This window comes from Dicentrarchus labrax, unplaced genomic scaffold, assembly GCF_905237075.1.
Source record: "Dicentrarchus labrax unplaced genomic scaffold, dlabrax2021, whole genome shotgun sequence".
NCBI classification, from domain to species: domain Eukaryota; kingdom Metazoa; phylum Chordata; class Actinopteri; family Moronidae; genus Dicentrarchus; species Dicentrarchus labrax.
This window is the reverse complement of record NW_026136721.1, coordinates 25,875,566-25,889,478: the sequence shown is the minus strand read 5'-3', so window position 1 is coordinate 25,889,478 and position 13,913 is coordinate 25,875,566. Positions and strand designations below refer to the sequence as shown.

At 39.6% G+C, this 13,913-nt stretch overlaps 1 protein-coding gene across 1 annotated transcript in view; it reads left to right on the top strand.

Annotated features, from left to right (window-relative positions):
* tbck (TBC1 domain containing kinase) overlaps nt 1–13,913 on the top strand; it is a 45,423-nt gene that overhangs the window by 15,886 nt on the left and 15,624 nt on the right. The window contains exon 23 of the mRNA XM_051383992.1: nt 9,285–9,457. Within this exon, the coding sequence (XP_051239952.1) occupies nt 9,285–9,457 (173 nt within the window). The remainder of the gene's footprint in view (nt 1–9,284; nt 9,458–13,913) is intronic.

The following is a 13,913-nucleotide window of genomic DNA, read 5'->3' as shown; positions in this document are numbered from 1 at the left end:
GAAACCTGACTCAAAGGTTGTCCGTCCATATCAGCAAATGCCATTTGCAGGAGGCTGTTTTTACCTCAGAGTACTTATGTGTGCTGATGTGTTTGAGTTAATGATATCCTCAAAGCAGGCAGCTCTGCACTCCTACACAGACATACTCCCTCCTTGATGTGCTCTAGGCGTACCACGCTTTGCTCTGCATCTGTTGAGCAGTCAACCTGCTGCACCCTGGGAATTGTATGCTGCAGCAATCACAACCTCTGTGGTTCTCCAGCATTCCCATCACTTATCATCTTCATTCAGAGTTATCTTTAGTCCATCTTTAATCTGTGTAGACTGTATAGCCAGTTGTAAGTTGTTGCTATTGGGTTCTGCAGCGCCATCGGGCATGAATGGAGAGATTAATTGCCACTTTGAACCACATATGCAGGATTACGCATGCACGAAAAGGAGATAGACATAGACTGACAGAAATAAATAAAGCCAATGGTTAGCATGGGTATGTGAGGCTAGCAGGCTGCCTGGAGCAGTGATCTGCTTTGCAAATACAAAGGTACTGAGATTTGTATTAAAAACTGCACTAACATAGGCAGTGGTGGTATGGGGTGTGAACTGGCACTGGCAGGGGAAAAAAGGGTGTACTCTAGCATAAGAAGCATCACATGCCATATACCTGCCTCTGTTTTATTTAATTTTTTTTTTCCCGCACTCATTACAAATAATGACTCACAATGCAAATTATAGTTTTTTAACTTCTCATTATACCATCTGTGTGAAATGTTACCATGTGTGCAAAAAGGAGGTGTGGAAGGGGTGGCGGTGGCAAATTTGGAATATAGTCTTTAAACTCAGCAATATGGTTGTTGATCCTTGTAGGCTTCAGTGCATTACAGGCAAGTGGAGTCATTTTGGCTCCTTTCTTATGTAAGACACAGGAGGAGGGCCGACAAATCAAGGAGGGATTCTGTGGCTTGATTCTAATCATACAAGCCTGGTGAGAATTTATACTTATTAGCTTTGCTCTGTTGGTTACATATATTTGTTAAGCACTGACTGACTTCTAGTCCACGTTTTTAAAGTAGTATAGGCAGACACTTACACATTGCCCCAGGGACTCTGATGTTTTTGTTGACTGCATATGCCACCCAGAGTGAAGACTCCTAACAGTGTCTGTTAATACGTGGCCTCTTTACTGCTCCTTTTCAGTTACACAAAGCGGTTACTTCAGTAGAGTATCGGCGACATAAAATCCGAGAGCGGCATTTATAATGTATGTCTTCAGAATGTACCTTAAGCCTAGGGGATTGCTCAAAGAATTTCACTTTAAAACTCTATTTCCAAATGCTGCTTAGCCCTCTTTTTTTCTTGCTGAAAGGCAGAATGACATTGGGGTTTTAAAACCAGCGGAGACAGGGACGATTTGTCCAAAAGGGATGCTGGAGCTCTCTGTAAACTAAGGCCAGCAGCCTCCCCTTCTGCCTAAATTCAGTGTTGCCATACTTCACTGTGTTTTACTGCCCAAGTCCAACAGATTCATGTGATGAGGCGGAAGGGAAGAGGAGAGCCAGTTCTCCTTATAAAGGTAAAATATGTTGGCCTAGAGCTGCACTCAGCTTCTTTGGCATGATTTCCTGAGAGTGGCTTCCACTGCCAGCTTGTTTCTGTTTATCACTGCCAGCCTCATTATCGCAGCTTGTGTATACCTGGGTAGTTACAGTGTAGTATCTGGCACTCTCTCCAAACTATATTAGGAATGAATTCTGGGCTGTAGACCGACCTCAAACAGGACTTGTTTACTTTAGCTTCTAGCCATGTTCTGGTCCACACTCAAGATAGTTTTATATAACCTGTTACAGAAATGGAATGCTAAACCAATCAAATACCAAACATTTTGACACAATAGTTATCACCTCTACTAAATGACAGTAGAGGCTTATTGGCTTGGAATGTGCAGGGTTTGTTTTTTTTAAGCCATGTTTGCAGAATGGCCCTAGAGATGGCAATGTCGCTCTATATGTCAGTTGTTCCATCACAGTGGTCCAGACTGTAATATCCCAACAACTCATCAGAATCATAATCAGGGTTTATTTCCAAGTAGATTTCACATTGAATGTAATATTTCTGAAGTAAAATGTCTGAAAAAACACTAGACCTATGTTATATATTTTGTTGAGTTGTCCCAAATGTTTCCCAATCTGGCAATCTGTAGTTTTATTCATGTAACTGTGTGTTTCCCTGGTCGCCTGTCAATAGCATCATATCCCCTTTGCCCATGCTTTTTACTTGTCTGCCAGAAGCTGTCATAAATGTACTTTTTATCCAGTTTTAAGTCACATATGTATGATACACTTTTTAGATCTTGGTCGTTTCTAACTATATATTTTAACCAGATGAAGGATTTTAGTCATTGGATGTCTGGGTCTTAAGTTATCAGAGAAACGAGCTGAACTAACAGATTAACAGCAGCTCGACTGGCAAGTCGTCTGGGGCGCCAAATAGACCTCTGTGGGTATTTCAGCTCTTGGTAGAAACCTCCTGAACAATGAACACTGACGGAGTCCCAACCGGGAGAAGCTGACTCCAGTGACAACAGTGGTGGTGTAGACAACAACTCCCATGACCCCACGTTACTTCACAACGTCAGCAGACTTTGTCGTTATTGTTGTAATGTGAGAGACCCCCTAGCGGCAGAAATCACATATTGTAAATTTAAAGGAATTTGTATATTAGTGCATAAACATATTAAAAGAAAAATATAAATAAAGATGAAAGTACTGCAAGTCCGGAAGCTTAAATAGAAAATAGACAATAACATACAAAAATATAAAGACATTATTTTGAGATCCCTGCTTTATTGGACAGTGACAGTTGGAGAGAGACCGGAAATCCAGGGGAGAGGGAGAGGGGAAGACACGCACCAAAGGACACTCTACCAGGCTAGCCACCGGGCGCCCCCCGTTCCGGGTCTTATTGATGTGGCCAGCTGCAGGTTGAAAGAAAGTTTTCTTACAGCGTTACGTTTTTGTCCTGGCTGCTTTAGCCTCCTGCTGGCGGGAAGTGTCTCAAAAAGTTTGTGCCTTGTTGTAATAGCCTGGGTCCTGGAGAGATAGCGGACTGCAGCCGGTCACCTTCTCGGCAGAGCGAATGTTACACTACAATCTGCCCTTGTCCTTGGCAGTGGCAGCAGGGTACCAGATGGTGATGGAGGAGGTGAGGATGGACTCGGAGATGGCAGTGTAGAGGTGCACCATCATTATTTTTGGCAGGTTGAACTTCTTCAGCTGCCACAGTAGTACATCCTCAGCTGTGCTTTTTATTTTGGTGAGGGAGCTGATGTTCAACCCAGGAAGCTGAAAAACTCCACAGTGTTGAGTGTTGGGCCGGGAGTCTGTGACATGTTTCCCCAGCTTCACGTGCTGCTTCCTGTTAGACAGAAAGTCTTTGATCCACCTGCAGGTGGAGTCAGGCACTCTCAGCTGGGACAGCTCGTCCTGTAGCAGAGCCAGCATGATCAAAGGCAGAGCTAAAGTCCATAAACAGGATCCTGGCATAGGTTCCAGAGAAGCCTAGGTCCTGGAGGATAAAGTGGAGGGCAATGTTTATGACATACCTTTGGGCTTTGTAGGTGAACTACAGGGCTCCAGGGGTGGGTCAGTGATGGCTTTGAGGTGGGACAGCACAAGGCGCTCAGATTGTGGATGGATTGCCATGAGGGTTTGTACAGACATGTGTGGTTCCCAAAGGATGACGCATACTGACTTTGGTGATTCCCTGACTTTTCTATTAGCACCACCTATTAGCACCGCCATCAGTTTGAAGTTTGATTTGCTTCATGACCAAATTACTGCAAAAGTAGTGATATTCTCAGCTGCTTCAGTTGTACTTTATTTTAGCACAACAACATGCTAAACTAATATGGTGACCATGTTACACATTACATTTGCTAAACAGCAGCATGTTAGCATTGTCATGTGAGCATATTATGCTGATGTTAGCTCAAAGCACCACTAAGTACAACTCCACAGAGCAAGTGACCTGTGTTGTTATGAGCATTTATACTTGCTCACTGGTGTGTCTGCGTTGCTGCATGTGTCAGTACATATGCCATATCCACGGTGTCGCTTCAAATGAGTAAGTAAATAAATCAGGCTTTAGTCTTGTTTCTCTACAGTGAAGCCCACAAGTGGCATGCCAGACTACCACAGTGCCTTAACCTCTTAACCTACAGTATAGTCTCTATCTAACCCTTTTTTTTTTAACAGTTTAGTGCTAAATATTTTGGTTATTCATAGATGCAAATGTATAGGAACCAAAAGTAAACATGGGTTGGGCCTTGTTAAAAAAGTAAGATATATAATTTTTTATAGCTCTTGTCAGCCCTGTCAGGCAAGTTTTTGAAAGTCAGTATATATGTGCTCTGCCTCACTTCATTCATGTAGTTATGAGTCACACACACACACACACACACACACACACACACACACACACGGACTGTGAGCTATGTTAGATATCCTGTGATTTGTGGCCTGCACCTGCTCCTTTCTGCCATCAGGCGTGCAGAATTGATGTCCTCATACAACTGAGGCTTACATTCATTTGTTTTAGAGCAGACTCCACATGCTCCACATGCTTGTAACCACAGGAACAGCATGTGGGAAGCCAGAAAAAACATGCACTGATGCTGGCTGGACATCATAAAAGAAGAAAAATAGACTCAGTCTAGCTTTTGCAGCAGCACACAAGGAAAGAGAAATCAAAGAGAATGTTTGTCTAACCATACTCAAAAAAGATAGGACATAGCTGATGTTAATGTTTTTGTTGTCTTTTGACCCTTGAGAAAATAATATATTTTATTACAACTATATACTAGCATTTGCAATTCATGACAGTCGTCATGCAATTCAGTGACTACCTGCTTCTGTAGGAGCACATCATTTCCCACTGTGCACCAGGTACAACTCTTCATTTACATTTTTGTTAATTTTAGCCTGTGTATGACGGAAGCCTATATTTAGTGGTGATGACTGTTCGTGGTAAAAAGGTAAAGGACTCTGCATTATACATTTTGACTTAATCTAAGGTTTCGGAGAAATGGATGAACTTTAAAAGACACATAAGTAGGCTTGACATTTAGTTGTGATATAGAAAAAAAGCTGCTCTCTTTCTATTCCTGTCTGCAGTTGTTGGGATAAAAGTTAACGGTCAAGATAACGTTACAGGACAGTGGCTCTTAAATGATTCAGACACACTCCTCTCTTTCCCTCCTTCTAGGCAGTAAATGGGGCCAGTGACAATAATTCTCAGTGACAAGCCTATTACATATAACACTGTGAAGTCTATAGTTGCCAATATTCCAACAAAGAGGAGAGGTCCAGATTTAAGGCAAGTGATACAGACTATGAGGTCGTGTTCAACCACTGGTTCCCCAAACTGTCAATATGTCAGTTGAATTATATACACTGATCAGTCATAACATTATGAACACCCGGGAACCCTGGTGGACATAACGTTATGCAGCCACATACGCAACAAACTGTGATGCACTCTGTGTTCTAACACCTTTCTATCAGAACCAGCATTAACTTTTTCAACAGTTTGAGCTACACTAGCTTGTCTGTTGGATTTGACCACACAGTCCAGCCTTCGCTCCCCACGTGCATCAGCTAGCCATGATCCTGTCTCCAGTTCACTGCTTTTCCTTCCTTGGACCACTTTTGATAGGTACTGACCACTGCAGACCGGGAACACCCCACAGGAGCTGCCGTTTTGGAGATGCTCTGACCCAGTCTCTAGCCATCCAAATTTGTCATTTTTCAAAGTCTCTCAAATCCTGCTGCCCATTTTTCCTGCTTCTAACACTTCAATTTAAGGACAAAATGTTCAGTTGCTGCCTGATTTCACCTGTCAGTGGTCATAATCTTATGGCTGATCGGTGTATACTGTAATTCAGTATCCTTCATACAACTTTTCTCTTCACACAAATGTTATGTAAGCCATTTCTAAGATGAAGCGAAAGACAATTAATAATAAATATATTTTAAACTAAGTTTTGTGAATGATATCACAATTAGTGTATCAGACTCTGAAATAAAATTAAATGTGAAACAGGTACGACATGTGTTGGAACATTTTGCCTCAGAGCCAGCAATACATCTCAGGCTGCCATTTGTTGGCAATTAATCTCATTTTGTGATTCCCATTTGCTTAGTCTTGTAGCCTCGGGTGATCTATAACTTTCTCTTGTTTGGAGACTTCATTGATTCACAATGGACCAGGGAGGCTCTCCGGCTGACAGGAACCGTGTGTTTACTGATGATGCAGCGGCATTTGCCTTCACGGGACATTAGCATCTGTCTCAGTGAACAGAGCAGGGCACAGAACTGATGAGCTCTAGTTATAAACGCTTACTTCTGAGAAAAACAACCATGAGCTGTCGAAAGTGCTTGAGGCAACGTTGCACACAGGGACACCTAGAGAATACAAGCACAAGGAGAAGTAGAACATTGAGGTTGAAGGTTTAGTTTTGGGAGAGCATGACATATTTGGTGTGATGTATCTGCATTTACATTTAGTGATTCGGCTAATAGTCTGGTCTGGAGCATTTTGAAATGAATGTGCAAATAAATATGAGTTTAACATTGTTCCAGGCAACCCAAGGCATCGTACCAGATTTCAGGCATGGAGCAGTTTTAAATGAATGTAATACTTTATTCAATACGTTGTATACATTTCTTCCTGGTCGACCTTTCAGGCTCATCATTTCTTGCTTTAAACTCTGAAACCAGCATTACGGAAGCCCTGGGTAACATCTACAGGGTTCTGACAATATTATTCTAGGGCAGAATGCATTAATAATCTCAGATTCACTTCAGAAATTGAGCTCAAAGTTAACCTATGTCTAAAAATACCCAGACCTTAGAGAACCGTAGATATTTTGCAGCTTCATTATTAGGAAGGAGTTGGAGTTCTCATTTGAGAATGACTGACACAGTGTTTTATGACATTCAGAACTGTAAAACTAAATTAATAATGTGATCATGTAGGTTGCTGTGGAGTGCTGCTGGTGTGCAATCAACGCATTCAGAAGACTGACAGGCTGCTTTGTTTCCAATTTCTTAGAGAAAAAACAACCAAACCAAAGAATGAAATAGCATTACTTGCATGATAAACTACAAGGTCTGAAAATATATTTCATAATTAGAATCAGAATCTGCTTAATTTGTCCAGTACAATATGTGTACACAAACGGAATTCAGTTTTTTCCATTGCTCTCTGTGTACTTACCAACTACAGATATAACAGCCAAGGACAACAAAGACAGGTAAAGAATAGCTAACACTATTATGTGCACAAGTATGTACATATGTACATGGCATAAGCATGCATGTTTGCACTCAGGTATTATCATCCACACCATCTTAATATTATCACTGTCATCATGGTTTACAATTAAAGTGCTATTCTAAAAGGGAATTGTCAGAAGTGCAGATGGTCGGCTTTATGAATTGATGATCAAGAGTCATTTGCATGGTGTTTGTTATAATATGAAGGTTTGGAACATTATAATGCAACAGATTCTCTCTATTTGAATTCACTAAATTCTCTCATCTCCGCTGTTGTCAGGTCTATCTTCCTTTGCACCACAATCCAATTCCACAAAGCCCCTGAGTCGCTCTTAAGTAATCATGCTATTCTACTATTTGTGGCAACAAGTCACAGCTCACAATCAACGCCTATACATAATTACTAAAATGTAATTTTGTCTGACTAAAAAGAAAAATTGCTCCTTAACAGAATTGGCTGCCTCGGAATGCCCAGCTGAGCCCAGGGCTTGTTAAAACCACTATCAATCTCCTCTTCCTCATTCCTGCCTATTTTAGCAGGAGGAGTGATTGCATGCAGCGTTCGTCGCCCTAGGGAGGGAAATGTGTTTTCCTGAACTGCCTGTGAGCCGATCTGTGAGGAATCTCAGACCACCAGTGTGTTTTTCACTGGAATGAACCTTGTAACTGAGTCTGTGAGGTCCTTGCGCATGAGAGCTGACCACCCCCTAACATTGACACCGCCGTGGGACCGATTGGGGGGGTGGGGGGAGATACATCTTCTATATAATTTCACTTGAGCCTGGGCCAGGTGCAGGTCATACCAAGGAGCACTCATTAGCCAGACTTACTTATTATCCACAAAAAAAGGAGAGTGAAAGAGAGAGGCTGTCAGTGTGAAAGAGTGTGAAGGAAAGAATTCCTAATTTACCCAAATCCTCGGCTAATCCAGTGAGTCCCTGTTCCCTAATCCTCTCTATTCTCAACGCAAGAAGCAGGAGAAGGATGGATACTGCTGGAGAGGCAGTAGGTGACGAGAAGAAATTTTGCTTTGCACTACAAAAACCCATTTTGGGGCAAGAGCTCGGATGAGGGACAGCAGCTGAACGATGGCCAGTTATTATCTTAAAGAGCCACCGGCACTGCTGAATGACTACTTAAGATTATTAATGGCAGCAAAATGCCAAGGTCAAGCTGCTCACTTCCGCAACTAAACCTCCCACACTACATTTACATAATCTCTTAGAATTTATGCCTGATTCAAGGGAGGAAACATTTTTTTTATTCTTATGTTTTACTTTTATTTTAAATAACTGATATTCTCAGACTGCAGTTAAATAATCGGTTAAAGTAAAATATTGTCAGGGGTAATTGAAAATTCAGAGATTAGCAGAATGCCCTCAGTTTTTCCTTCTTTTTTTTTTGTTTTTAAGTGAAATGTCTTGACATCTATTGAATGGATTGCCATTAAATTTGGTAGACAGTTATGTTCCCCTCAGGATAAATTATTATAACTTCGGCGGTACTCTTAGTTTTCGTCTAGCGTCAACATCAGGTCAAAATGTTTATTTTACTTGTTTATTAGCAAATACCTGCAGAATAAAATGACACTCCTACCTGCCTCGGCTGCACTTAGTGTTTAGTGCTCATTAGCTAATGTTAGCGTGCTAACACACTAAACTAATCAAGGATCAATGTGATTTATTTATCATTATACAACACAAGGTTGTACAACAAAATTAAAGTTTGTAGTCCCTTCATGCTCCACACAGATCACAACATATAATTACATTTATATTAGAATAGGGTAACAAATAAAAACAATATATAGTTATTAATATAAATATATACATTAACATATACACTCAGGAAATCATTCTGCAGTTCATTCTTTGATTCGTTTGGTGAATAATCAAACATTATATCTCCAAGTAACAGTTTCATATTTTTCTCCTGTTCCTTTTTGTTGCACAGAAATTGACATTGAGCGCTGCGTTCGTGAATCCATCAACCTCTTCTGCTGGACTCCCAAGAGTGCTACATACCGACAACATGCTCAGCCACCAAAGGCCTCTGGTGACAATGGCTTTGGGAAAACAGCAACATACTACTCGTCTGACTACCAGGACATGCCCAAGACAGACCTGGTGAGTTTTTACTCATCACACGCATACATGCATAAACATAAAGAAATGCCATACATTTAAAGAATTTAAAGTTTGAAATTGAAAGTGCTTCTTACTTTTACTGTACCAGTGACTGTTGAGGTCACGCCACAGTGACAGAGATGTCTTCTTTTATTACCTATTTCTCGGTATTTTTCTGTTCTCTTGTTTTTATGCTGTGTCTTTTATTCAGTACAGTAGGACCTTGTGCCTAGTATGCAGTACCTGAGCTAATGAGTTATGTTGTTCAACAGGCCTCCACATGACACAACACAAGTTTCAATGCGCATATACTGCATGTTAGACAGAGTGAGGCAGGACTTTTAAAGGACCAGTGTGTTGGACTTCAGTGTGTGTCATCTAGTGGTGGCCTTGAAATATACAAAAAACATATACTGTTCTATCTAGAGCCAGTATTTTAGTAGAATCTGTAGAAACATGGCGGCCTCCGTAGAAGGCAACCCATGGTGTCTATAGATATAAAAGGCTAATTTTAAGGAAACAAAAACATTACGATTTATTATATTCAGGTGATTATATACTAATAAAAACATAATTATGCATATTATATTAATACCAGTAACGTTTTGATAATTTCAAACATATTATCTTGGTAAGAATAATGAACATATCTTGGTGCTATTATGTTGGGTTTTTGACTTTACATAAAAACATAAAAATAATATAGATAATGAGGCAATATAAGTTGATGCATTCACAGAGTAACAATAGCTGATTTTAAGGTTCTAGCTTGATGAAAAGTAAGGTACTAGTGGTATAAAGACAGTGTAACATGCTTCACCATCACTAGAAATCATCAGAATAACTCTCTTTTAATGTTATGATTCTGTCAAAATTGTATTTCAAATGCAGTAATTGGTCTTTTGAAATACGAAAATACTTAATAAATCACTTATTTGCTTTTTGATTTATATTCAATAATGCATCTATATTATTTGTTTACATAGTGTTAGTGTACAACAAGACTATGGGATCTTTTCTACATCGTATTGCCACACATAGAGGGTACATGATGGGTGATTTGCCTGCAGTTTTATTATTAAGGTTTATTAAATGTGAATTATCAGCAGCTGATTTTAAGCTATAGTATGTTAGACGAGGTATGTTTGTCAGCTTTCATACTACTTGTCGTTGTGAAACACTTCCCAAACGTATAACTTATGTAAATTATTGCTATTATCTACACCCTCTTTCCTCTTTCTCTTTGTTTGAGTGACTCACTACACATTATCCAACACTTGTTTCACTTTTCACTATTCAACGCCTGATTGTAGAACAGTGGACTGACTCCAGTATGTCTGTTAAGCTGAATTGATTTTTCATGTTGGAATGAGTGCCTCAGGAATAAAAACTTACAGTTTAATGCTTGATACCCTACACAGCAACCTCTTTCATTCCCAAAGTGGCCAAATATTGATTGATGCTTTTTAAAAAGCATTGTCATTTACAAATACAAACAGTCACCCAATTCAAAATGTCTCAGCTTGAATAAAGTAAAACATAATTTATATAGCACATTTTAAAATACTGTTACAGTATAAAGTGCTTCACAATAAACCAAATGCATTACATTAAATTGATTAGATTAGATTGATTTGGCAGTTCATTCAACTTCCATAGGAGCAAGTGCCAAGATGTCCATCCCCTCCAAATATACATATATATAATTAAAAATAAACTCGAAGCAAAGGTGTATTCAAACAAACAGCATAAAAAGTGTTGATCATTTTGAGAGGTGATTAGATGTCATTCTGTCTTTCACAAAAGCCTTTTGTCTTTGTTTAGTTTTTGTGGCGCATCCCTGTTTGCCTTTCACACCTGAATGCATCGTGTCCAGAAAGCTCACAAACACTCTTGTCAGCCCTATCTGCTGTGTGCCCAAGTGATTGCAGTAATCTTTCTCATTCAGACGAAGCTGAATGAGAAATGGGTGGGTAGTGGCATTGATCCATGGCCGCATCTATCTGCACCCCACCTCTTCCACAGAAAACATTCAGGCAGGAGTACCCTGTCTTGAAATGTCACTCTCATCACTGGACACACTACAGTTACACGCACACATACGGTACACAAAAAACTAATCATACTCAGTGCAGAGAGGAAATTCAGACAACAGAAAAAGCTGAAAGTTGATCTAGAAATTCTTAACTCATTACACATGTCAGCACGGATTATTGTCTGACCTGAAGGCTGCTGAGTCGATGCAATTTTTTTTTCCACCATCTTTCTCAGGGCAGCTATCTTCGAACAGGAGATGTCATTTTGTTTCCTGAAGAAAAAGAAGTCTTGTTTTACCAGAACTAGTGTTGATCTTATGATGGCATCACACCAAAAAAGACCCACTGTATTACAAATTTACACAGACACAAATATACTGTATTTACAGTTAATTTACAGGTTTATTTATATAGCACATTTCAACAAGACAATGTAAAAGTGCGGTATGTACGACTTAAAAAGGCATTAAGATCAGATCAATATATCTTAATGCCTATGAAGAGGCAATATGAAAATACACATACAAAGGATTTCAAAGGAGTAAATTAAAGGTTAGGTTTCAAAGGTCTATGATGGGTTCAAAGTTGTATTGTTTAAGCCAAATAAAATGGAAAAGGTGGCACAAAAGTTACAATATTAATAAATAGTCCTAATCGTAATCTAATCTAATAAAATGAATTGGAAAGCAGAACGTCTTTAAGAGTTGATTTGAAATTGTTCTAGCATGAAGAACTTCCGAAAAAGGAAACTCAATGAACAGTAAAAAAAGAAAATTAAATTTTTTTTAGATGTGTTACTATATGTTTCTAAACTCTTAATTTTGTTCAGACGAAACAATACTCACTTTTACTTTAGAAATGTGGACCTACAGTTCTGTCCTTTTTTGTGCATGTCGACTCTCTGAAAATATAGCGACAACTGGTGTGGCTGATACTGTACTGATGCATATAATGTATGTTTGTGTTACATGCTTTCTCATTGCTGCTCCCTCTGGTACTAGAGCAGTAGGCTCTGTCAGCAGATTTCTCAGCCCTTGTAGTGAACAGACATCCATCTCACTGGACAGCTGCTGTCCACTCAGCTTGGTCTGAGTGAGTAAATAGGAGAAAACAAACTCTCCTTCTCCGTCCTCTGAGCCATTAATAAGAGAATGTAACCATGGCAATATAAATACAAAAATCACTCATCACTCCTTGACAAGAATTAAGTTTGTCTCCAGTTAGTTTATCAAGTTAGGTAGTCTTCCTCCTTCTCAAATAGTTTACTGATAACGGTGTTCACATGTAAATGTGTGCATTCCTGCCAGTGAGTGACACTCCTCTGTGGCAGCCATAGCAGAGCAGCTTTTGGGTAACAATAGCGGCAAACAGCTTAATGTGTTCCCAGATGTATAAATTGTCCATCTCAACGCAACTGAGCATGCATGATAAATGTGTGTATTTGCTAGCCACTGTAATGTATTGTACATAAAGAGGATTCAGTTAGTATGGGATAGGAACGGCTATCCGTATTGGTAGCTTCGAGAAATTAAAATAAACCAAATGCTTTACTGTGAATGGGAGGCATTCCCTGTGGTTGAGCATAGATGTGTTGCTCACTGTCCTCTAACAGCTGGCAGAGCTCACATTTCAATGATTGTCCAAATGGGTGTCCATGAGTAAACAGGAATGCTTTCTGTTTCCAGATTTTCAGCACTTGTGCCCTCATGTGAAACTGTTAGCGAATGGAGCATGCGGTGATGTATACATGGTTTGTAGTGAATTGGTAAAACCGGTCTATTAAGTACTCCCTTACTTAGATATTGCACAGGGCTTACACACAATCGCATGAACACCCCTATAATATACAGTAGTGCTGTCAAACGATTAAAATATTTAATCGCGATTAATCGCATTAATAGTTAATTCACAATTAATTGCACATATTTATCTATTCTAAATGTCCCTTGATTTCTTTTTGTCCCATTATTTTTTTTCATTTTAATGCTCTTTTCAAAAGTGGATCGGCTTGCTTTGTGCAAATGTTGTTTTTATTGAAAAATCATCCATTGTCGCCTGGGTTTGACGAGGGGGCGGAGAATTCGCATCTGCTGTGTGTTTGGTCATCAAGTGGTATTTCAGACTGGACGTGCTGCGATGATAGCTCAGTTCACAACAACAAAACACACAGATCACTTTGGTCTTGTCAATGGAACCATTTGGCAACTTTTTAAAAGTAAACTTTCCATTCAGAATATTATTAGCATCCATTTCGGCGTCTCACGCTCGCCATCCACTCAAAACGTAACGTCTACTACTCTTAAACAAGTGTGTGCAGCGTGCTTGTTGTTTTGTTTCCAGTCTAGCTAGATCTGGTGTGGTGTTATAGTTTTTCTAACATTACTAGTTGTTCCAACAGCATGTGAAAAAAACTACTAGGC